The sequence below is a fragment of the Chelonia mydas genome, chromosome 1, assembly GCF_015237465.2.
Source record: "Chelonia mydas isolate rCheMyd1 chromosome 1, rCheMyd1.pri.v2, whole genome shotgun sequence".
In the NCBI taxonomy this organism is placed as follows: domain Eukaryota; kingdom Metazoa; phylum Chordata; order Testudines; family Cheloniidae; genus Chelonia; species Chelonia mydas.
Window position 1 is genome coordinate 285,995,795 of NC_057849.1, and position 24,384 is coordinate 286,020,178.

A 24,384-nucleotide genomic window follows, 5' to 3' on the forward strand; every position below is an offset into this window, starting at 1 on the left:
GTGTATGTATTTAGGTTTCAGAGTGGTAGCCGTGTTAGTCTGAATCAGCAAAAAGAACGAGGAGTACTTGTGGCACCTTCGAGACTAACAAATGTATTTGAGCATAAGTTTTTGTGGGCTAAAACCCACTTCATCGGATGCATGCAGTGGAAAATACAGCAGGAAGATATATATATACACACACACACACACACACACAGAACATGAAAAAATGGGTGTTGCCATACACACTATAAAGAGAGTGATCAATTAAGGTGAGCTATTAGCAGGAGAAAAAGGTTTGAAAAATATATAATCTTCCTGCTGCATTTTCCACTGCATGCATCCAATGAAGTGGGTTTTAGCCCATGAAAGCTTATCCTTAAAAAAATTTGTTAGTCTTGAAGGTGCCACAAGCACTCCTCGTTCTTTTTATGTGGATTTAGTTCACCTCTTCTAAACCAACATTGACCTACCAAACTGTTTCTAATGTCAACCTTTTTTAACTGTGTAAAATGAACACAAATATTAAAAAAAGCAAATAAAAGGAAAGAAGGGGGCCTCTGATAATTAGCTAGAACAGTACAAATTATTCTTCCAGATACAGTTGACAGATTTGCTTACATTAATACTATTAAATTGGAAAAGCTTTTTCTTGAAATATTTCCATTACAACAGTAACTTAAGTATATCTGAAAGCTACTGTCTCTGAGCAAGACAGGAGATTTGTAAAAGGAGGAGTGATTGCTAAAATAAGTGGAAGAGAAAGAAAATAAATAATCCTTGCTGACGTTAAATTTTTAGTTCCTTGGGCAAAGCCCTTTAACACACACAGATTTTTTTAAATGCCACAACACAGTGCTTTCTAATTGCTTGGAACAAAAGTGGCTAATCCAGTGTGTTTTCTAGTTCATTGAGATGGTGAGTTCCTTGGTAACCTTGGAGTTAGGTTACTAAACACATGAGATGGGCAGAAAGAAGGGAATGGTTGAGGCTTTGAGGATATAATCCAGAGGTAAATTCCCTCTAAATTGCGTGGTCGCACAGCAGGCGATAAATGGCCGCGCAACAGCACCCTGGAGAGGAGAGAGATAGGAGGTGGGCGGGGACTGGGGCTGGGAGCAAGTTAGTTGGGGCGTGCAGGGCTGCCACGGGCCCCTCCCCTGTAGCTCGATGCTCCTGGTGGGAGGAGAGCATGGCCCCTCCCCTGGAGCTCGCTGCTGCCAGCGAAGGGAGGGCTGGGAGAGTCCTCTGGCCCCAGCCCTGGGGCAGCCTGCCTGCACCCCAAAGTCCTCATCCCTGGCCACACCCCAGAGTCTGCACACCCCAGCCGGAGCCCTCAGCCCCCCACCCCAACACTCTGCCCCAGCCCTGAGCTCCTCATCCCTGGCCCCACCCCAGAGCCTGCAACCACAGCCAGAGCCCTCAACCCAGCCCACCCCCCACACCAACCCTCTGCCCTAGCCCTGAGCCCCCTCCCACATGCCGAACCCCTCACCCCCCATTAATTTTGTTATGTGCACTAATATGGAGGTGATTCATCACACATCACCTCCATATTGGTGCACATAACAAAATTCATTCCTCACGAGTGGGAAAATTAGAGGGAACACTGATCCAGAGTCGTATTATTTATCCACCTTTGATAAAATACAAAAGAGATCACTCCATATTGGTGTAGATAATTGCAATAAGGCCACAAATCCGTTCAAGGCTGCTGTACCCTAGATCCTACATCCAAGGTTTATGTACTCTTTGGCAAGGTGGTCTGGTGCCAAAATGGGGATATGTATGCCATCTATCGCCCCACCACAATTAGGGAACCTCACCCGCTATGTCCCATACATTTCCCAGATTCACTACTCTTCGTAGTCGAAGTCGATTAATGGCCCTGCACACTTGGAGCACAGCAGCTCCCGCGGTTGATTTACCTACTCCGAATTGATTCCCCACTGACCGGTAACTGTCTGGCATTACAAGCTTCCAAACAGTGATCACCACTTGCTTCTCCACTGTCAGAGCAGCTCTCATTTTTGTGTTGCTGAACTGCAGGGCAGGGGAAAGCTCTGCACAAAGTTCCTGGAAGGTGGCCTTCCGCATTCGAAAGTTCTGCAGACACTGCTCGTCATCCCAGACCTGCAAAACGATGCGGTCCCACCATCCAGTGCTTGTTTCACAGGACCAGAAACGGCACTCAACAGAGTGCAGCTGCTCTGTGACTGCCAGCAACAACTGTGAATTGTTTTTTTCAGTGGCTTGCAGCAGGGCTGCTTGCATGACATGGCTATGTTCCACGCAACGAGCCCTACTTCAGCTCTGGAAATACTGCAGGAGAAGGCACGAGGTGTTTGAGATGCTCACAAGAGTGCACAACTGAACAGGCTCCATGCTTCTGGGGTTATGGCACACGCATGGCGGTTTTAAGGCGCAAAAACCACTGGGTTATTTGCCATTGATATGAGGGAGGGAGGGCAATGCGTCATGGGATGCTAACGCAATGTGCCCATTCTCCCCTGTGACAATGTTTTGAGGCATTGCACAAACTTCCCAAAACACACTGAAGCAAGTTGCACTTTGGGATAGCTACCCACGATGCACCACTTTGAGCATCAATGCAGAAGCTGCTAGTGAGGACATACGCCATCGAGACAATGAGCATGGTGTGGCCACGCACAACAGACTTAATTAATTCGGAGGCTCGAGGTCGAATTAGATAAAGTCAACTTAATTTTGTAACGTAGACAAGCCATCATAAGTCCAGATACTGCGATGTATGGTGAACAATCTGACCAAGTTTTCTACTCCTATGTAGCAAAGAAAAAATAGAACAGGCTGCTGATCAATTTTATAGTTATCACAAGTCAGGGCACTATTTAGCTCTTCATTCCTTAATGAATTAGACATGTCAAAATGTTTTGTCCCAGTTCGTGAGCATTCCTCAGCATATTGTAGATATTAATCTGAGTTTACTATACCCTCCAGAGGATCCCTTTCCTGTCTTTAAATGAGGTCTAAATCTATTAAACACTCCTAAAATTTTTTTAGTAGGTATTGATAAAATGTTTGATTGTTTAGTCCACATTTGAATTTTAGGCTTTTGGGGGAGGGAAGGTCCAATGAAGACTGATGTTTAGTTTTTGCTTGGGACATGCTTTAGTTGGGGGATGAGTTTTGCTGGTGACTGTTGTAGGTTAGCTGCAGACTTTAATGGGATTGTTTTTCAAAATAACTGTCAAGGGAGTGACAGATAAACAAAGGCACTATATTTTGCATTTCTAAACAGAAATAAATAAAGGAGTGAGACAGGAGAGAAACTGTCTCTGGAGATGTTGCACTTGCTCAAGAGAAGCACTTTCATTTTTAGAGGAACAAACATCATATCAAGTCAGGTTAACTTGCATCAGCAAATGCAACAAAATTAAATGCAACACAGTGTGCATCCTTGCATGCATTTGTGTATTCAACTGCTGCAAATGTCTGTTTCAGAGGCACAGTATTTGCACCTCTCTTATTTTACAAGGTTTCCACATTCCATTCTCTGGTCTGAGTGAGGAAAATGTTTACTTGACATTATACTACTGGAGTACAAATGAAGTTATACACATTTTTTTTTTAATTCCTTCCTTTTCCCCCATTTCCCCCTACTTTCACCATCACTATAATCTGTGTCTTACACACAGTATCGCTGAGCAGTGACAAACTGCATCTTCTAAATTTTGTAAAGTTTTCTTTCAAAGCTCCGTCCCTGAACGTAAGCCCTGTGGTCCGAACCTACCACGGTTTCTACAACATAAGTTCAGAAGTTGGTGAACAGGGGAAAGACTGGCCAAAAGCTGCTTCTGAAGCTGTTTACTCAGGACTCCAGACAGACAGAAGCTCCATAGGGAAAGCCCTCTCTGCCACCATCTCCTGGTGAACAAGGGGGAGTATGGCTACAGAGATAATTCATTTGCATAAACTTTTTACCCAGAAATCCTCCAGTGACACTTTAAAGAATGAACAGAACTGTTCACAAACTCTGAACTGGTAGGGTGGTGGGAATGAACAGAGAAAGAAGGAGGGGTAAGGTGCTCTTACGTTGTGTCAGGGATTCTGCTCTATGGTCCTACATGCAATGTTCCACCCTGAAGACTTTGCAAAGAGATGACACAGAGGTGACTCCGCAGTGAGAGTCAACAGGCACAGAGATGGGTTTGTGGCAAGAGACACAGAGGTGGCTCTTTGCTGAAGCTGCAGAAGGCGGCAGCAGCCCTGAGTGAACTCCACTGAAGGCCTCCTGTAAAGCTGAAATCGCCATAGATGTGTTAGGTGTTGGAGACTAAAGGCAGACCAGGCAGCACTCCCCCTAGAAGCTTGAGACAGGCCTGCCTGAATGCACTCCCAGACTCTGGGGATGTGTCTACCCAGTTAAAGGACTACTGCCAGAGATACCGCAGAGTGGATGTTTTACTTTATTATTAGTGCTTATATATGTTGTAGCTGCATTTTCCCAAGTTAATGCGGTGTCCCCTTAAATCCTTGATTTATATACAAACGCCATGCTTGTAAGCGGGGACGTATTGCCTGTTAAGGGTGTCCAGAGAAGCTTTAGCATTTTCCTCAGGTTTCTGGGTGGGGGCTCCAGCAGGTGGTGCTGGTTAGTTTTAACATTTGAACCCAGCCCTCGTTGCTGCCAATGACACATGGCAGAAGGGTTACATGAACAAAAGAGGAAAGTGCTCACTGGCATTTTGCACCAGCACTTCTGCCTCTTTTGTAATTAAATTAGGGAAGTTCCTGCTAATGTGACACTTGAACTCTGAGTTGCAGTTCCAGGAGAACATATGGAGGAGAGGCAGGTTTCCTGATGGGGGAAAAAAAAAAAAAAAATCGACAGAAAAACAACCAGAGGAAAAACTAAGTGGTAGCTAAAGGTTCTACAAGAGAAGTTCTCTTCGGTGATACCATCAAACTAAGGTTGTTTTTTGGGTACTTTACTATTACCAACAAAGCGTGCGCAATGATCACCTGAAATATACACATTATAGAGAGTGAAAAAGGGCCATGTACACAATTCTTATATTTTACAATCCATTCCATACAGCACATTAAAACTCTCCCCATATACCACCAGACATGCATGCCTGTCTCTCTTTTCTGTTAAATCACCTGTTCATGACACACTCACAATCCAATTTATATGCAAGAGACTCATTGTAAAGCAATGATTCCTGATGCCCTAAGTGAAGAAAGGATTGGCCCCTCCTTCAAACACATGAATGCACTTCTGCCTTTTACTCCCACTCAGTTCAGCCGGTCTCACAATAACCTATGAGTTCTTATCCAGTGGGGTGGCCTGCTTTCTGCTCAGTGACAAAGGAGAACCAGGTGGGTAAAAACCCCACAAGCAGAATGAAGTGGTTATGGATTGGCCAGTTGATCAAGAAAAATGAAATTCCCAGTTCTATTGTGGCATTTCCTTAAGTGTAGCACACTAGACAATTTGTAAGCTCTTGGGGAGAGAAACTACTTTTATGTTTGTGCTGCACCTAGTGCAATGGGTCGCTGGTCATGATCAGGACATCTGAGCACTATCATAATAATCATACAACTCTCTACACAGTCTAGGCCATCTGTAAGTATCTGCCAACATAAAGTGACGTTTTTCTCTTGAGCAGAACAAATCTGACTTCACAGTGATGTGGCTACTTGTCAGCTACACTGTTTATAAACTGTAGCACAGTTCAACAGATAAGGCCACAAACAGGGAGTAAGGAGACTTGAGATTTATTCTGACTCTGTGGTTCTCACACTGTGTAACACTGGCAACTTACTCCACCTCTCTGTAACTCTGGTTCCCCACTAGTAAAATGGGGATAATGATACTTAGCTATCTGCTTTGAGATCTACAGATTAAGAATGTTATATAAATACTAAGTGTTATTATTTTATTACTAAGATTGACATTTCCCTTAATTTAAAATCCTTCAGATGTGTGTCAGATATATCGCTACAAGTCTACACAACATTAATCAGATCTAATTTACTGCCAACAGCATGATATTGATCTACAACAAGAGAATGGTCACATTGGTTGGAAATTCAGGTGGCATTTTGGAACAATCACCTAGCACAATGGGGTCTCTATACAATTAATTAATTAATTAATTAATTAATTATCATAATCATCTAAATGATACCATACCAAATGCCAAGGACATATTCTCAGCTTTGTTTTTCATGGGTTACTATGATGAATGGCAATTTTGAGAGAACAGAAAGACAAATACTATATTTTTAAAGTATTTCTTATATATATTAAAGCAAAAAATCTATTGTATTAAAATTATTTAAATATTATTTAAATCCATAATACCATGATATAAAAGTAAACCACAATCATTTTGTCACATAAGAACATTTACGGCATGAAGCTAATTTCATGTTCTTGGAGGGAAAATTTTGCCCTTGATAAAGATACAAAATTAGCACACAAAAAAGTTTCAGACAAATTTTTTAGTCACGAGGATGAAAACTATGTGTTCTGTGCAGATGTTATAGCTATTTACATGATAAATACTAATCATCAATACAGAAATTTTACAGCACACTTTTAAGTTAAATGTTCAAGTTCAAATTAATCTTCCTTTGACAATGGTTGCCTAATATTTCAGTGTTGTACAATGCTTCCAAAGTCTGAATTTACAATGAACATATTAGACTTTTTTTTTAAAAGCTACATTCCAGACTTTGTGCCAGCTTCGGAAAAAAAAAAAGAGTCATGTCTTCTTTATTTTTCAATATTTTCACACATGTTGCTAGGAAAGGAACAGAAGGAAATTTTCCCCTTCTTCCCCTACAGTAGATTTTTGCACTTCAAGAATAGTTTCCATTCTTCCCATCCCACCAAATACATACAACGTACGCACATGAAAGTTACTGCAATCACAGGGTAACAGAGTACCAGGTTCCAATAGCCGGGATTCTTTATTATTCAATCAAAAGAATTCTACCCATACTGACTTGCATCATAGGCATCAAAACAAGTATATTTATCTATTTCACAAGGTAGAATCTCTTTTTCAAAAGATATTCACCACAAACTCTCACGTGACCATTATTGTGTTTACATTACAAGGGGTAAATATAGGTCATTACAACATCATCAGTACTAGTTCTCAGTCAAAACAGGTCCAGCAGTCAAGTATTTATGAACGGCTCCTTCCCCTTTAAGGCACTGAGGCAATTATAAAAAGAAAAGGAGTACTTGTGGCACCTTAGAGACTCACAAATTTATTTGAGCATAAGCTTCCGTGAGCTACAGCTCACTTCATTGGATGCATTCAGTGGAAAATACAGTGGGGAGATTTATATACACAGAGAACATGAAACAATGGGTGTTACCATACACACTGTAACCAGAGTGATAACTTAAGGTGAGCTATTACCAGCAGGAGAGCCGGAGGGCCGGGGGGGGAGAAACCTTTTGTAGTGATAATCAAGGTGGGCCATTTCCAGCAGCTGACAAGAACGTCTGAGGAACAGCGGGGGGAGATAAACATGGGGAAATAGTTTTACTTTGTGTAATGACACATCCACTCCCAGTCTCTATTCAAGCCTAAGTTAATTGTATCCAGTTTGCAAATTAATTCCAATTCAGCAGTCTCTCTTTGGAGTCTGTTTCTGAAGTTTTTTTGTTGAAGTATTGCCACTTTTAGGTCTGTAATCGAGTGACCAGAGAGATTGAAGTGTTCTCCAACTGGTTTTTGAGGCAATTATGGAGTTGTCAGTCAGCAAACAAGAATGTCCTGTCTCCAGGGCCAGAAGCACTGTAGGCTGAGGGCTCCTGTCCTCAGCCTCCTTCAAAGACACACCAGCAAGGCCATCTCTCCTCAATACACCACCCCACAAAAAAATAATTTTCTGATGTGGCACTACAGTTTTTCTAGCCTGTTTAAATGACAGAATTTGAACGACTTTATTTTCCCCTTCCTCTGCCACAGTGGGAAATTTTTAACTATAAAGAGAGCAAAGATGGCTTCCTCTTGAAAGGTCAGCCCTGTGCCCAGAGCTGGGAAGCATGGGATCTTTTCTGAGGGTAAGCCATAAGCACCCTTACTCTGGCTCCAACTACCAATCCAGGCAGTTGTCCCTCACGTTGAGTCCAAAGGACACAACCAGACACACTTATCCATCTCAAAATGATGACTGCATAGGGAGCAAGTCAGGACTCCCCCAATCTGTTCTATTTGCTTGACAAGGAAAGAAAATACACTCCCGGTCTGTGACGCTAAGGACAAATCAGAAAAAGGGAAGCTTAGCCACCAAATTAGCCTGATGGAAACAAAAGTATTCAAGAAAAGTACGTATCTACGGCCCTACCAAATTTGTGCCCATGAAAAACATGCCACAGACCGTGAAATCTGGTCTCCCCCAGTGAAATCTGGTCTTTTGTGTTCTTTTACTCTATCTATACAGATTTCACAGGGGAGACCAGCGTTTCTCAAATTGGGGGTCCTGATCCAAAAGGGATTTGCAGGAGGGTCACCAGGTTATTTTAGGGGGGTCATTGTATTGCCACCCTTACTTCTGTGCTGCCCTCAGATCTGGGTGTCTGGAGAGCGGCAGCTGTTAGCTGGGCACCCAACTCTGAAGGCAGCGCCCTGCCAGCAGCAGTGCAGAAGTAAGGGTGGCAATATCATACCATGCCGTCCTTACTTCTGCACTGCTGCCTTCAGAGCTGGACAGTGGCGGCTGCTGACTAAGGGCCCAGTTCTGCAGGCAGCAGCGCAGAAGGAAGGGTGGCAGTACCATACCAGGCCATCCTTACTTCAGTGCTGCTGCTCGTGGTGGCTCTGCCTTCAGAGCTGGGCTCCAGGCCAGCAGCTGCCGCCCTCCAGCTGCCCAGCTCTGAAGGCAGCACCACCGCCAGCAGCAGCGCAGAAGAAAGGGTAGCAGTACCACAACCCCCCTACAATAACCTTGCGACCCCCCCACCCACAACTCCTTTAGGACCCCTAAAATTACAACACTGTGAAATTTCAGATTCCAATAGCTGAAATCATGAAATTTATGATTTTTAAAATCCTATGACCATGAAATTGACCAAAATGGACTGTGAATTTTGTAGGGCCCTATATATATCCCACCACTCATCTCCTTCTCATTTCTCCACAAAACAGGAAGGACTTTGATATGAAAAATGAGATGAAGAAACAAGAATGTTTCCTTCCTGCAAACTTGTTCCAGACCATGGCTTGCTGAGAAATCACAGCACTTGGACTTCAAATAGAAAAAGAGGATGTCAAAATAGTAGCAGACAAATATTTCCCTCAAGCTTCCACTAAGGAACTGAAGGTAGCCCTTAATTTAACAGTTGAAGCCATCATCATTACCATGTAGGAGCAGCCCTTCAAAAGTAGACAGATCGCCAGGCAACAGACCAACTTTACACATTTCAGGATGAAGGCACATACATCATGGTGTTAAAGGTGGGTGCTACTATATCTGTCCATGTTGAAGACACATTCATACCAGAAGTAGGGGATTTCCCAAGCATGGTGACTGGCTGAATGTTCAAAGCAGCTCTCTGGCATGACTACGAGGTGGCGTCAGTATCCCACTAAGCTTTCTATGCCTCTACCCTCTTTCTATTCCCAGCGTAGTCACTCTAAAGAAAAAGCATGGTAAATATTGCCCATCAGGAGAGAAAGAACAAAACCATACAGAATGCCAGCATCCTTGTTCATACCTTAAACATATTCATTGCAAAGGGGAATTCTTTAACGAGCATTTTCATTCCAATTAGTCAACAAGGAAGAGTAACAATTGGTAGTTATGTTCCATGCCATCTTTAAGTAGTTTTATAAAAAAATACTTCAGAAAACATTTAAAACTACCCTGCCCTTCCATTACATATTTACAAGCCATGGGCACCAAAATGAGCATTTACCTCCCTTGAGCCATATCTGCAACTAGGAACCCCAAACACAACAACATTAATTAAAACCACAACAATATCACTCAATTAAATACAAATCATGAATTGGGTCTTGTAAGTGCTTCACTCTTCAGATTTCACACCCTATACTGGCTGCTGCAAAGATACAGTCCAGTGTAAAAAGAAAAGGGAAAATAGTACAGGTACCTCACAATTCAAATTGAGATCACTGCTGTAAATGGGAAGAAAGGAAATATGTCATTTCTGAGAGACTTCTAGGTCACTAACATTGTAAAGTTTTCATAAGTATAATAATTTCAACCCCTGCATTAAATAAATTCATGGGGTAACATTAACTTAATTACAAGACTGCTCTGAGATTATATTAATATTGTTTTTCTATTTAAAATAATATTTTCCTTCTTAACTAAGATGTGTATTTTTGAGTGACTGACTCAAGTAATAGACATTTCAGCTGCTCTCAGTATAAGAAATTACTTTTACAATTTAAGGGCATACTATTTTATAACTTCAACAAACAAAAACCCGGGTAGAAGTAGCTTAACAAGTGGCAGTCTGCTTTCACCATCCCCATTTGGAGAAAACAGTTCTGTTTGCTGCTTTGTGTGTTTTGTCTTGTTAGATACACATGAATCTGTTATACTGACCTTCGCTTTTTTCCCTGTAACACATTAAAATTCTCGAAAAAGGTAAGTTGAGAGAGATTGCCTGTTGGTAAACCTACTATAGAGAAGTCTGCAGACTGGTCTGGCATGCATTGTGTATATGCATCTGTCATGAAAATTTCACAACAAATCACCTGCTTCTTGACATACAGGCTGCACAAAATTCAAATTCCCATGAAATGTCTTTGTCCACGAGGAAGAAAAAAAATTTTTTTAAAGGTAATGATAATTACCAAGCTCTCCCTCTCCTCCGCTTGCTTTACTTTTTATCATGATTTTTTTTTTTTTTTTTTTTAAAGATGGATCAGTTAAAACCTACTGCAAAATAATGGCTTCCTGGTGATCACCTCAAGGTAAAAAGAAGAAAGTAAAAGAAGATATGAACCAATGAAGAGAATGAATTAAAGGCATCAGTGATAACAATGCTATTCTTAGGTGGTGAGAAAACTCAGATCCTTTTCAAGATTGGCCTGCCTCAGTCTCATTAAAATTGAAGCAAAACTGATAAATTAGTCTGATGAGTATAACATGAATACAGTGTATTCAGCATGACATTGTAAATCTGAACATACCTGAATTGGAGTCAAACTTTGTTTCTGACCTGCAAAGGGAAGCAAAAAGAATTTACATTATAAGAACTGCTTTTAATCACGGAAACTAGTTGACAAGAGGAAAAAACTACTGTATTTAAGAAGTAGGCATACCTCTGTGTTTTAATAATTCACGCATGCAAATCAATTTTAATCCCAAATGCTGCTTTTCATGTTTAATACTTTTATTGGATTTGCACAATGTACAGATATAAAGAAGAGAAATTTTAAAAGAAAAAAAAACGCACAAGGGAAACCAAACACAGGATGTAAATATAAAAACAGGATTAAGTTATATAACTATGAATTACAGCACATACTTGTAGTTATGAAATACATATTGTTCTAATTCATTTTAATTTTCAAAAAGTCATTAACAGGATTCCATATATTCATGAACGTTTCTAATCTATTTTTGAACCAGATACTATTTCATTAATATCATATGTATTGTATACAACGATCAGTATTTAGTTGGAGAACATCTTATGAAGGATTTTTGTGTGTCTTTAATTTATTCATTCTGCAAATAGAAAAAAATAGTTCTGTTCTCTTTAAACACAAGTTGAACGGATTTTGATGTCTTAGCAAAGATAATGATGTGTGCTAGATGCACAATTATCCTCCTTGTTGCGTACTACAGATTTTCACTCTCTAACAAGGAGTATTGTCTTCTAAGTGCTTAGCACATAGCAAATGAACCTAATAACCTGTACATTTAATAAGGAGAAATAGTCTAGCCCTTGTGGGAACATTATGTTTCAGATATAGGTTAATAATAGTTGTAAATTCAGAAGCCTTTGAAGCTCTCAGTTCAGCTGTGGGAAAACTTAAGTTGGGTAATTATTCTCAAGATGCTGCTGATGTGCTGTCAAGCAGAATTAACCCTACCACTGGGTCTATCTGAACAAGCAGCTATAAGACAGCATTGTCTATATCTATCTCTCAAACCAATTAGCGGGCATGCTCCAGTCAGATGTATATCGCTCAATCAGTTGTATATATGCTCACAGCTGCCACAGCAAGATACAAGAACTGACCAGCAGGAGTCCTGTTAGAGGAAGTTAACTGGCAGAAAGACTTTTTGGGGAAATGCATTTAATCAAGAGAGAAATAAAACATTTGGCTCTTTTAATCTGTGACAGGATGCTGGGATGGCTTTGGAAGTTACAACCTTGCTTTATGAAAAATAACTAAAGTATAGGAACAAAATATAGATAGATAGACAGACTTTGACATGTCTAAAAACAATGTCAAGATAATCGTAAGGTGAGAACCTATAAGAGTAAATTAATGTTAATCCTCTACATTCAAGAAAATTGGACAAATGTACACAATGAATATTTATGGAAGTATAGGGGGAAAGCAAGAGAAAGGGAGGGGGTGAGTTAATCAAAAAGGAAACTAGAAATGTACCAGCCTCCCTTTTCCCTTCCCACTTCTCCCCATTTTCTCCTTCTTGCACAGTTTAAATGAAAACCTCACTCAAAGGATGGAGTGGAGAAGAAAATACAATGATATTTTCTGATACTTACAGCAGAAACACATTCTTATTCATTTTTATCAAGAGCTAACAGAAGCATTAAACAAAGAAAACATGTAATTCAGAAACATTCAAAATCAACACAATGGGAAAAGCTGCGCAGTTAACACTCTATTTTAGTTCCTTTTTTATACTGGAGTGGAAAGGCCTGCTCTTGCAAACATTTATGCATGTGACTTACAATGGGTATTCCCACAGAATTTCTTTTCATACCAAAAGAAAAAAAATACAGAGCAATTCCAAACAAAGAGATTCAGTATATTTTGCTTAACATACTCTCACCAAGTTGCACTGTATCTATTTATGCAGTTTGGTCATACCCATCACCATGTTATTTGAACACCTCAGATGCCTGGACTTACTGAGCATCAATACAATTAATATGAATATGGGATCCAAGATAATAGCAAGGCTTTTCTATGGCTGGCAGGTGCTAGAATGACTATGTGCCCCATACATGGCATAATTTTCCAAATAGAGGTAACAGGGCAACTTCTCTTCTTAAAGAGGGCCAGGATCCCAAAAGGCCATAGTGGGACAGCTTCACTGAAGTTCTCTGGTTTCCCACCCGTTTAATTTGGGCAAATTTTGTAGACTGAGGAAATGCGTTCCAAAACCATTTTTATCAAAAACAGACAATCACTTTTCGCTCTCATCAACACCACCTAGATGCAGTATAGATCTCGTCTCTCTTTAGCTCTATTCAGTGGTTAATTTTGTGGCAATAAACATGCTACTTCATCTGTATTTGTTCTTCTCTCGTGATTGGGTTGCTTCAGGTTTTACTTTTTTCCTTTCGTGAAACAGCTTTTACTGCATGACGTTACACAGCATGGCCACTCCAGTGCTATCTTGATATGTAATGTCATAAGCTGGAAACAGGACTAGGCTTTTTGATTGGGCTGGAGACCTATTATTCACCGTGTCATGTGAAATGTAACACACCGTGAGTTGCTGCAACAACCACCAAGCCAGAAAGTGGGGGGGGGGGTGTTGCCAGGGGTCACTGGGCAATGTAATGAGTACTAAAGCTCTAAATAGTCATAAATTACAGGACAGCAAACCAGGAAACCGATCTGGGTTAAGAAATGAATAGAACTTAATGTCTAGCAGTTGCTATGAAAGCAAACAGAACACTGGGATGTTGCCATAGAAATCATTTAATAAGAGAACATTATACCACTGTAGAGAGAGCTACAGGGACCAAACCTTAGAGTACTGGGCAAAATTTAGAACACAGTATTACAGAAATGGTATTGATTGAAGAATTGAAAAAGGGAAAAAAGGTCAAGAATAATGAAGTGTCTCTGACACTAAAACTAAGCAATGACTTCGAGGAAAGACTGAAAAAGCAATTCTCCAGGAATGGAAGGATTCAAATGTCAAGAAGGAAGATATTTAAGAAGATGTTTTTGTTTCGAATGGTTGAAAGAGGTACGGCTAGAATTTAGGGGTAAAATGCTGGTCCCATTGAAGGCAATAGCAAAGCTTCCAATGCCTTCAATGGAACCAGGATTTCATCTTACACCTCAAAGTCATTATATTTCTCCCCTTGCAATACAGCAGATTAACGTATCAGAAAATAGGTTCATATGGCCATTAAAACTGTGAATAAGGAAACACCAATAACAGAGATGGTATCAAACAAATTCCCGGAAGTTCGTTCCGAGGACAACTTGTTCTATTAAAAATAAAAATATTCCCTATGACTTTATTACGTTAACATTTCTAAATTACATTAACTAGCAGGAAGGACTTTGTGGTTCTGTTATTTGCTCCAATCTGAGTATGCTGAAAAGCAAGATTTATGACATGGAACCACATACTCACTTTGTAAACTACTTTTAATATTGTTTCCATTGTTTGTTTTTCCTTGAGTGTAATAAGTCTATTGCTTAACTAAAACTCTTGTGATTTTCATTCTTCATCTTTTATCCCTCCTGTATATTCCCTTCTCCTTTGCCCTATGGGAATGTTCTGAAAGTAACAGCAGCATTCAGACACACAGGGAACAGAAGATTATACTGTTGTACACAGCGCCATCCCTAGGGTGGTGCAGGGCTTGGGGTCGAAGTGACAAATCCGTCTCTTCCAAAACTGACCCATCACTTCCTGGACCGACCACGCTGGCCTGCTGGGCCCCCAAAAGCGCAAAGCCCAGAGCTGTCGTTCCAATTCGCCATACCCAAGGGATGGCTCCGGTTGTTCATTGATAAAAGTGCCTTTCATCGCAAAGTGCTTTACAATCCATAAACATATAGCATGATGCTGGAATGCAGGGCAAGCAAACAAAACTACTAACACAGAAAAACAAAAAATAGTGAAACTGGAGCATTGGGAAATGTTAGCTAAGGACATTCAGACAAACCCTTTACTCTTACGGAAGGTGCCATGAGATCTATAAATATCCACAGGGAGTGGAGAAAGCCTCTTTTGAGGGTCAAACACAATAAATTGCATGTTAGTCACCTCATCTACTTTGGAAAGATGAAAGGCAAATCAACCTTGAGAGGAACTGAACCTGTGGTTCCAGAACACCTAGGTGATTTAAACCTGATGTTTTGACCCTGAAGCCTCTCTCCCAACAAAACTGAGCAGTGAGAATCACAAAATGATTCTGAAGAAGAGCTCTCTGGAGCTCAGAACCAAGTCTCTCTCACCAACAGAAGTTGGTCCACTAAAAGATATTACCTCACCCACCTCGTCTCTCTCAAAATGTTTCTGTGCTGTTGACTTTGTGGTATATTCTTCCAGTGTATAACTGAAATGTAACAACAACTGGCCTGTGGCACATATTGCAGACGGACCCGTAGTGGCACAAATACAACTGTGACTATCTGGCATATGAGCATTGATGTGCCATTTGTCAGTGGGGCAGGTTTTTTTGGGATGCGGGGGGGCGGGGGGGGGGGGAATTGCCCACAGGTCTTTACTAGAGAATTCCACTAATCTTCTGCAGCAGCTCAACATTAGCACCATTACTAATTTTTCTTCCTCTGTCCTTCCCTGTCTGAGTCTCTATCAGATTCTTTAGCCTTCTTCACAACTGAGCGAGAGATTTGTTTTAGTTGGAATTAAATGAACACAGGGAACAGATACTATAAAGCTCACTGCCTCCTTGAATAGCATCTGCGGCAGCCTCCTTAGTTCCTATCTTTACAACAGCTCTTTTCCTTGTAATAGTTACAAGAGGGAGGGAGAGAGAGAGCATTGACCCCTTTCAGTTTGTCAGTACTTTTTCCTCGGACTCATATTTTATATGGATACCAGGCTATCTTTTTGCTTTCCCTAATAATACCAGGTATAGCTTTGGCTGGAGAAATATTAGCAATTTCACACCACTCCAAATGGAGCTTTGGTTGATCAAGAAGTTGGAAGTTTGGAGTTGGAAACATAAATGGTAACTATGGGCCAGCTTTCTTCACTTATTACTTTCTACTTTTCCATAGGGTTGTGTGAATAAACTTTGCTCCAGACTGTCTATGGCCGTGGAGACACAGATGTAAAACATGCATACAAGCAGACAAATTGTAGTCAAACTGATGTCCTGATCACTGCAGGCAGAATGAAATAAAATCTCTAATCATTCTTCCCATTTTCTCCCAAATACAGATAATACTAAGATAAGAAGTATTATCAGCAGCCTCATCTCCTTTCCAAGCATAGACAGTGCCTCAACCAAAAATGCTCACAAATCCTATTTATGCACCAAACCCTAACCAACAAGACAAGTTTCCAAAAAGAAAGAAGGAAAAAAAACATCATGGATTGAAAACTAATACCTGGTGTAATTATCCATCCAGGGATTTATACAACCCCATTATTGTGGTATCTAAGCACCTTCCAAGTATTTAAAAAAGAAAAAAAAATCTCTTCCCTTCTCAGCCTGTAAGAGAAACAGCTTCACTAACTGTATGTACGTTGTTATTGTGTGTGTTTGTGTTCAACTGCTGAACTGAAGAGTTTTAACTCAACTGTGGTCAAGCGAGTGACTCCAGAATGATTTCCCCGCAATGTTTATATTAATGTTATTGTAGACAACATATGTGAATTTTCTGCAGCTTGTTATGTAGTTCAATACCTATTCACTGTGCCTAATTATCTGTCAGGCTAGATACAGTAAATATGACTAAACTTAACATAGAGTAACCAGGACTGACTGAAGAGTCTAGTTCTTCCAGTCAGGGCTGATGTGTAGTCAATCCAAGATGGCATGAGTTTTAAAACACAGGAAACAGGATACAAACTTGACATTTCTAAGCATGTAAAGCTAAATTTTGCCCTCAGACACACATGAAACTCCCACTGAAGTCCATGGGTACTACACATGGGTAACTCAGGACAGAATGTGGTCATTAGTATCCATAGAAATCTTGGCATTTATTACACCTTACCCTTAAACATTTTAAATAGGGGCTTGCACCTCAGTAGTGACTGATAATAGTGAAACTAAACAATTTCATAAGTTTGATTGGATGAGTTCTGAAATATTAATCAACTTGTATTGGGGGTGAGGGAGGAGGAAGAGTGTCTCTCTTCTCTTCCTTTGTCCTTTACGGTGCTTCGCATTCTTCTACCACCTTCTTCCAACTCCAGGCATATCCTTCCTGTTCTGGAAGTCCTACCCTCTCCAAATTCCTCTACCCAACAGACTATACGATTCCCGAATTCCCTGTATCTTCCCCAGAAAACACTCTACTGTTGGTGATGTTCCATCAAGGGAATGTACAAAGGGAGAAGTCTCAGATTTAGTGCCCTCCTAGATTGTGGCTGACATTCTAATTATATGTGCTCCTGGACTAGCCGAGGATGTCTTAGCATCCATGAAATTTATAGGCAGCAGCCAGCCTGGTAGAGTTTGCCAGAGTTACAGAAAAACCAAGACCAACTTTAACAATTGTATATGGCTCGTCAGGAATCAGAGAAAAGTGGACATCTACTGTTAGTTTTCTAAACTGGTTCGCCCATCCCTAAGACAGATATGAAAATGTTACAGGAATTGGATGTTTGCATGTCTATTAGCAAACATACATATACTTGTTGCTCACATTTTAAAGGTATCTAAACTAATACTTATGAGGTTTGCCAAGAGGTTGGCAAATCAAGAATTTAAAGTTACCCATGCACTTATTACAAATTCTACATATTTGTATTTACTCTAGTTACTGCAGCTCCTATAAGCCACTCTTGCCAAACAAAAACAGTGAATCAAGCCTTTCCCCATTAGCTCTGTAGCTACATCCAAGGGAGACAGTACTCACATGCTAGAGATCAAGGCTGGGAATAGGGGGGCTGAAGCAGCTGCAGGCATCAATAAGATTTGCTCAGCCTGTTCACTAATCAGTAGAGTTGTGTAATTCTTTCATTAAGGCGCTATTGAGGACTTGTAGAATAAACTGTTCTTCCAACTTGCCACAAAAGACATAGATGGCATGTGAAAACTCCAGGAATGGCATGCTGTGTAGCTGCTCACTGACTCCTGTAAACTGGGTAAAGCGCAGGCTTGTGGCCAGGGCCAGCTCCAGGCACCAGCTTTCCAAGCAGCTGCTTGGAGTGGCAATGAGAATGGGGCAGCAGTCCATGTCCCGGGGCAGCAATTTGGCGGCAGCTCGGCTGCTGTTGCGGTGGCGGCAATTCGGCGGCGACTGCTTGGGGCAGCAAAATAGGTAGAGCCGCCCCTGCTTGTGGCAAAGGGTTCATTTGCTAGTGTCAAGTGCTAGTGAACTGAGTCACGGCACCAACTGTGCGACTGTATTTCAACTGTACCTTTCTTGCACAAATATTCCCATTTGGTACATTTCCTAGAAGCGTCCAGTGCAATACTACTCTATGCTACCAGAAAATTCAGGGCATTCCTCATCTCTTTCGGAACTAAACTCAGTCACTGATGGAATTCACATTGAGTACCACACAGAAAATTGACCTAACACTAATTCCCCATACACACTAAATCCACTATCTAGCAATATAGTGGTTTATTTTTTGGAGTTGGAAAAAAATTCAAATTTAGTGTCTTTTCTTCTCTTTTTTCTGGTCCACACTGTCCTTGCTCCCATTACTTTTACCTGGAAGCCCATTCAGGGACTGCACAATTCCTGCTGATGAAAGCACAACTGATTCCACCTGCAGACTTCTCTGTAACTGAACTCCAACAAGTGGCTCATAATTCCAAATCAGCTTTCTTGGCATTTAGAAAACCTCCTTTAAAATTTTATGATGGTTTTAGAGTTCTTCCCTTTCCTTTCCCAATAAGGTTACACTATCAAATCAAGATATTTTTATAATTTACTGTGGGGTAAATAACTCATTACTTTGTGAAGACCAAGACAGTGGCTATGCTGACTAGTGTCTTTGACGACTCACTAAGACCATTTTCTTTTCTCCAGCAGTCCCTTCGTGTATCAGCCTCTTCAGGATTCTTTTATCTTGTTGACAGAGAACATTTCCTTGCACTGTACCTTTTTGTTGTGTTGCTCTACTATACTAGGTATCAATGCTGCCAGAATGAGAAACAGGCTGAAGAAAGCACAATAGCCAGGGAAGCTCCTAGACCAATGTATGCCTTCTGACTTGCCTTTGGTTGTGGGGGAAGTGGGTGACCAGAGGGGCATCCAATGGAGAGCTATTCAATTGGCAGCTGCTCCATCTCCCTTCTGGATCAGCACAGGATTTCATGGCTGCCATGACAAACCCGGGACTGCCTGAGGTGATTCTGGTTTAACACACATAGCTGGTCACATTATGGATCTAGTATTGAATACGGGACTGGAGATGTAGGAAGTAGAAATTACTCCCATAGACTGATCACCACCTCTGGCAACCAGGGGTTGCATTGCTCCTTTCCTGCAGGGACATAAGACTTGCGTTGTGGTTTTCAACCCTCAGGAACTTATTGAATCTGAGTTTCCAGATGGCTCGCTGAAAGAATACTGTTCAGCCAAAAGACCACTCTTTGCAGAGTTTGGTGGAAATACATAACAACCTGTATCAACTCCATTGATACAACAGCCCCAAAATACACTCTTGGCTGGCTTCACCTTCACAGGTCACCATTGTTTAAAGATGACCCTGCAACTTACGACACAAGAGGCAATCATTGCCTGATGCTGACAGTTATGTTCATAGCATACACAATGAGAAATCAGATGATACCATAAGTTGATAAATTAGATAAAAACATAAGTTGCTGGAAGGTTGCAACATAACACTACTTTATATCTTACCATTCAGAACAATAGTGCACAAGAACCCAAAACCAGAGAGAAACCACAGGCTGCTCCCTAAGACAGCAAGGCACAACTCACCTACCTTGTTTGGAGCTGGCTCTTTCCAGACTGATTCTGATTGCATGCTTTACTACAAAGTCCCCTAACCTGCAAGAAGTATAAGGAACCACCCATACTCCCCACCCGTAATGAGACAGTTTGAAAGATTGTTGTGGTGTATTGAGAATTGTGTTGGAATTGCAAGCTATCAACCTGATCTTCCTTTTTTGGGAAAGGTCACTGATCAGATTGGGGCAGATCAATTCTGGCAATTTCTGGTATCCTCAGATTCCCTGGAGTCTCACCACTCCGGTCATCGAGCTGGGTTTGGAATGGAAACCACATTGGTAACAGTGGCTGCTCATTTTCTTCTCGCAATGGAGAAGGCTAATTTATGGGAGCTGATTTTATTAGATCTGGCAGCTATCTTTGATACAGTTGACTATGAAAATTTGTTGGGATGCTTGTTAGCAACTCCATCCATTCCCATGAAGTGACAAGTGGTTCTGGTTTACTCCTGTCCATTTGGGGGCAATTGCTTGTCCCCGCCAACAGCTCTCTCATGTAGTGTTACTACTGGAGTTGGTTTTATCACTCCCTCCCATTCAGAGAGGATATGAGACCATTACAAAACTTGGTGAGGAAATATGAACCAGCTGCTAATGATAGCTCTATTTCCATCACATCAGGCCTGACTGGAAAGTGGAACAAATAATTTAGTACCTTTCCAAAAGCACTAGGAGTGAGCTGGGCGAGGGTTAATCTAGGTAAGACCATTATAAAGTTAGTGCTTTGGAGGAAGTGAGAAGAAGGGTTGTGCTTCCCAAGTCTGGATATGTTAACCTTCTGGATGCATTGCAGAGCATACCTTTCTTTGTAAGCAATTAGGGAGATTAGGCACCTATAGATGGCATGATGGAAATCTGGTGATTAAGAGCTGATTTAGATGGGTCTTGTGCTATGGCTATGGCTGGGGGGAGTTCGATGGGATTTTTGTGAAAGACTCCACTAAATTACTTGAAATACTGCATTAATGCATTTAGCATTTCTAATGGTTTGCTTTGGAAACGTCGAGAGGTGCCAGAAGTGCCACACAAAAGTCAAATAAATATATAAAATGAATAAATAAATACATTACTATTTCTTTCACCACATGGGAGGGGATTAGCTAACACCCTTGCCAAAGAGAATTCCTTTCAGAAGCCAGCAAAGGTAGCAGTGAAGGAGTGGCCAATTTATTAAGACTTGGTGACTTTTCTTGCACCTCAGAACTGGAAGTTTAGACAACAATAATATTAAGGGGGAAAAACTAGTCAATTCCTGGGGCCTCCCAGTGCATCTTGTCTGTACTATGTCTCTCTTGCATAGGCTGTCTGTTACTTCTTGTATCAAGCACAATGCTGATGTTTAATAAATAATTCACTATAGATTTTCTTCTGTGGAAGTGACTTCAGAGTGAAAATTCCAGTTGTGTGTCTCTGAGGAAAGACACTGATCATTCTAAACTCCTTCTGCCATGGTTGCTGAGAAAAAGCTATTTTTGCACGGTAAAAGGGAAATTCCTTGAAAAATCAAGCTAAGAGTAAAACACTTAACATTCTTGGTCCTGAGAAAACAAACAGCAGATTGGATTTGTCATTCATCATTTCTAGAGTCATTTAATGATATAGGTGTTCTAGTTTTCTGTGAACTGCCATGAAGTGACAGATCCCAAAGATCCTGCAAACCAAATAGACATGGCACAGCAAAAGATTTTTCAAGTCTGGCGTAGAAGATATTAGAGGCAGAGGTTTACAAAAGTGAGTTCCTGAGACTTGCTCATTGTGTATCTCACACATCCCTTTCCTTAGCTATATTCCAATGTGGGAGACTGTCTGGACTGAAGTTCAGTGATGGAACAATTGGAATTAAAGGAACGATATTGTTTTTTAAGTTTGAGACACCTTCTGACTGTGGAAAAAGTGAAAGCACATTCTCCATAAACCCGTGGTGGTATCAGCAGTTTAAATGAAGAGAGATGTTGAGTTTTAATTGTTTCTTTTGATCTCTTCTATTGATAAAGATAAAATTCTATCTTAAGCATGTAGCAAAAAAATAGGTCTTTCATCTGGGCACAAAATTCATATGTTCCCTGACCTTGCGTGTCACATGGTAATGAAACAGCGTAAATCAGACCTGTTAAAAGTTGAAGTTTGTTAATATTATTACTGAAGCTTCAGTCTCCTTCCTGGCTAACTAATGGGTCCATAGTTCAAACATCTATATATTAACAAGCTACACTGATGCAAAGAAAAAATTAATGGGCACCCAGCAGGAGCCAAATGTGGGTTTCAGATGAAGATCTGGGGAAAAAAAATTCCTATTTGCCTAAATTTTCAGTTTTCAGCATTATGGAGTTTCTTCTTTCACTAGCAGTTCTCTCCTAAGAGACTATATTGGCGATTTAGCCTTTGTATGGGGACATTTATTGATTTTGTACTCTCCTAGTTATATACTTTTGCTACCATAGGTAGCAATTTTCAACTTTTTGGGGCTTTAACAATCTCTCAGTATCTTTTCCTAGTTATCAATTTTAATTCATTCAACATATAGTATATCTTCTAGTCGAGGAACTCACTATTCCTTGCTATTTTGCCTCTGAAATGGATTATTACAACAGACAAATTACTGAGTTACACTGTAAAATATTTGCTTTTGTATTCCTTAGCATGACGACATTGATGTCTACATAGGTTTTTATACCTGCCCATCACTTATCTGAGCACCTTTCAAGTGCAAATTGATACTGATGATAGGCAAGAATAATCCCATGTTTGTGTGTTTACTTTTAACATTACTTCAAATGTTATAAATAAATATTTTAAAATATACCCTGCCCAATCACTGTATGGTATGCCAGACATCCAGATACCCAGCTGGTATAAATGAGCATAGCTCCATTGAAGTCAATGGCATTACAGTGTTTTGCACTAGCTGAGGATCTGGCCTGAAAAGCTTGAATACTAATCATGGCAGGCACACCAAAGATCGTTTTGGTGGAGCTCAAAGAGATAGGCACACCAGGGTTTTTGCAGCTGCAGGCAGGGGTTGCCCACTCCTCCTTCTCCCCATCTTTGGCCAGAGACACTGGGTGAGGCTTTGAAAACAGGGCCATTCCCATTTTCAGGGATACATGGTTGCCCTAACCATGAAATGCAAAATATTGAAGCAGGACATGGTTTGCATGAATATCTTCAACACTGCCCCTGGCAATACAGCATGTAAACATACAATGGACACAATGACCTAATTTGCAGAAATACTGTGTATTACCATATGTGGGGAAGAGAGAAGCCAGGGCTTGTACAATGGTACAAAGTATCGTCAAATTCACACTTGGCTACAGAAACCGAATTCAACTTATTATCTTTACTTCAACTAAAAATACCAAGGCAGTGCCATAAGAGCAGACTTAGTCAACACTTCTCACCTGAGAAAGTCACAAGTAAGTCTTAAAGTGGAATTTGTTCTATCCTGGATCCTGAATACTTCCCCCCAAAGTGGCAGTCTGAACATGGGGTTTGAAAGAGTGCACATACACTTCCAAACAATTTTGCTTACTACTGATCTTAGGACACTTTCAAATGCCATTCTTCCTATTCTCTGCTCTTGCTTCCTTCTTGACACAGCCTCCCATCCCCCACCCAACACTTTTAAACAGGTTTTAGGGATGTCTCATGCAGATATCATTCTACTGATCTCCTTTCCCCAACCTATTCAGAGATAAGAGCACTGTCCTGACCTGCTGTCTTCCATACGCTCTGCAGAGCGAGAATGTAAAAGCAGATGTTGCCGTTTAAGGGAAAGATCGGGCTAGACTTGAGCCAAAACAGGGCAGGAGAAGAAGTCGGAGTGAAGAAATTAGAGTCAAAAAGGAAAGTGCGGAAACAAAAGTGAAAAATATTTAAAGAAAAAAAAGTAATTGACACTATTTAATCAATCAGTTATGCTTACAGTGACCCATTTTGTAGGATATTTTCCCCTAGTACATTTAAAAGGGGCTTAGTTTTAAGTTAGCAGTCTGCTTTTGAAAAATCTTGGCCTAAATGTCTAATTCAACTCTTAATATGGAATAATAGATATGAAAATTCCGTGAGCATATATAATTTTCCCTTGAATAAGAAAACCAATTATTTTAGTCTCTCTGTGAACTACTTGGGTAACCTATTGGGAAAGGAGGAGCCTATACAGGAAGGACGGGCTCTACCTACATTAAAATAGAACCAGACTGCTGGCATGTGAAATTAAAAAGGTCAGAGGTGTTTTTAAGCCAACAAGTGCAGAGGAGCACACGATTTGGACAGAGAAAGCCCTCTGGGGAAGATTTATTGAAGGGGACACTGTATAGAGGAGAGGATAGAAA

The 24,384-nt window shown here is 40.7% G+C and overlaps 1 protein-coding gene across 1 annotated transcript in view; it reads right to left on the reverse strand.

Moving 5' to 3' along the window:
- MSRB3 (methionine sulfoxide reductase B3) overlaps positions 1–24,384 on the reverse strand; it is a 137,978-nt gene that overhangs the window by 50,650 nt on the left and 62,944 nt on the right. Inside the window, 1 exon segment of the mRNA XM_037887230.2 lies at positions 11,157–11,185. Coding sequence (XP_037743158.2) covers positions 11,157–11,185 — 29 coding nt within the window.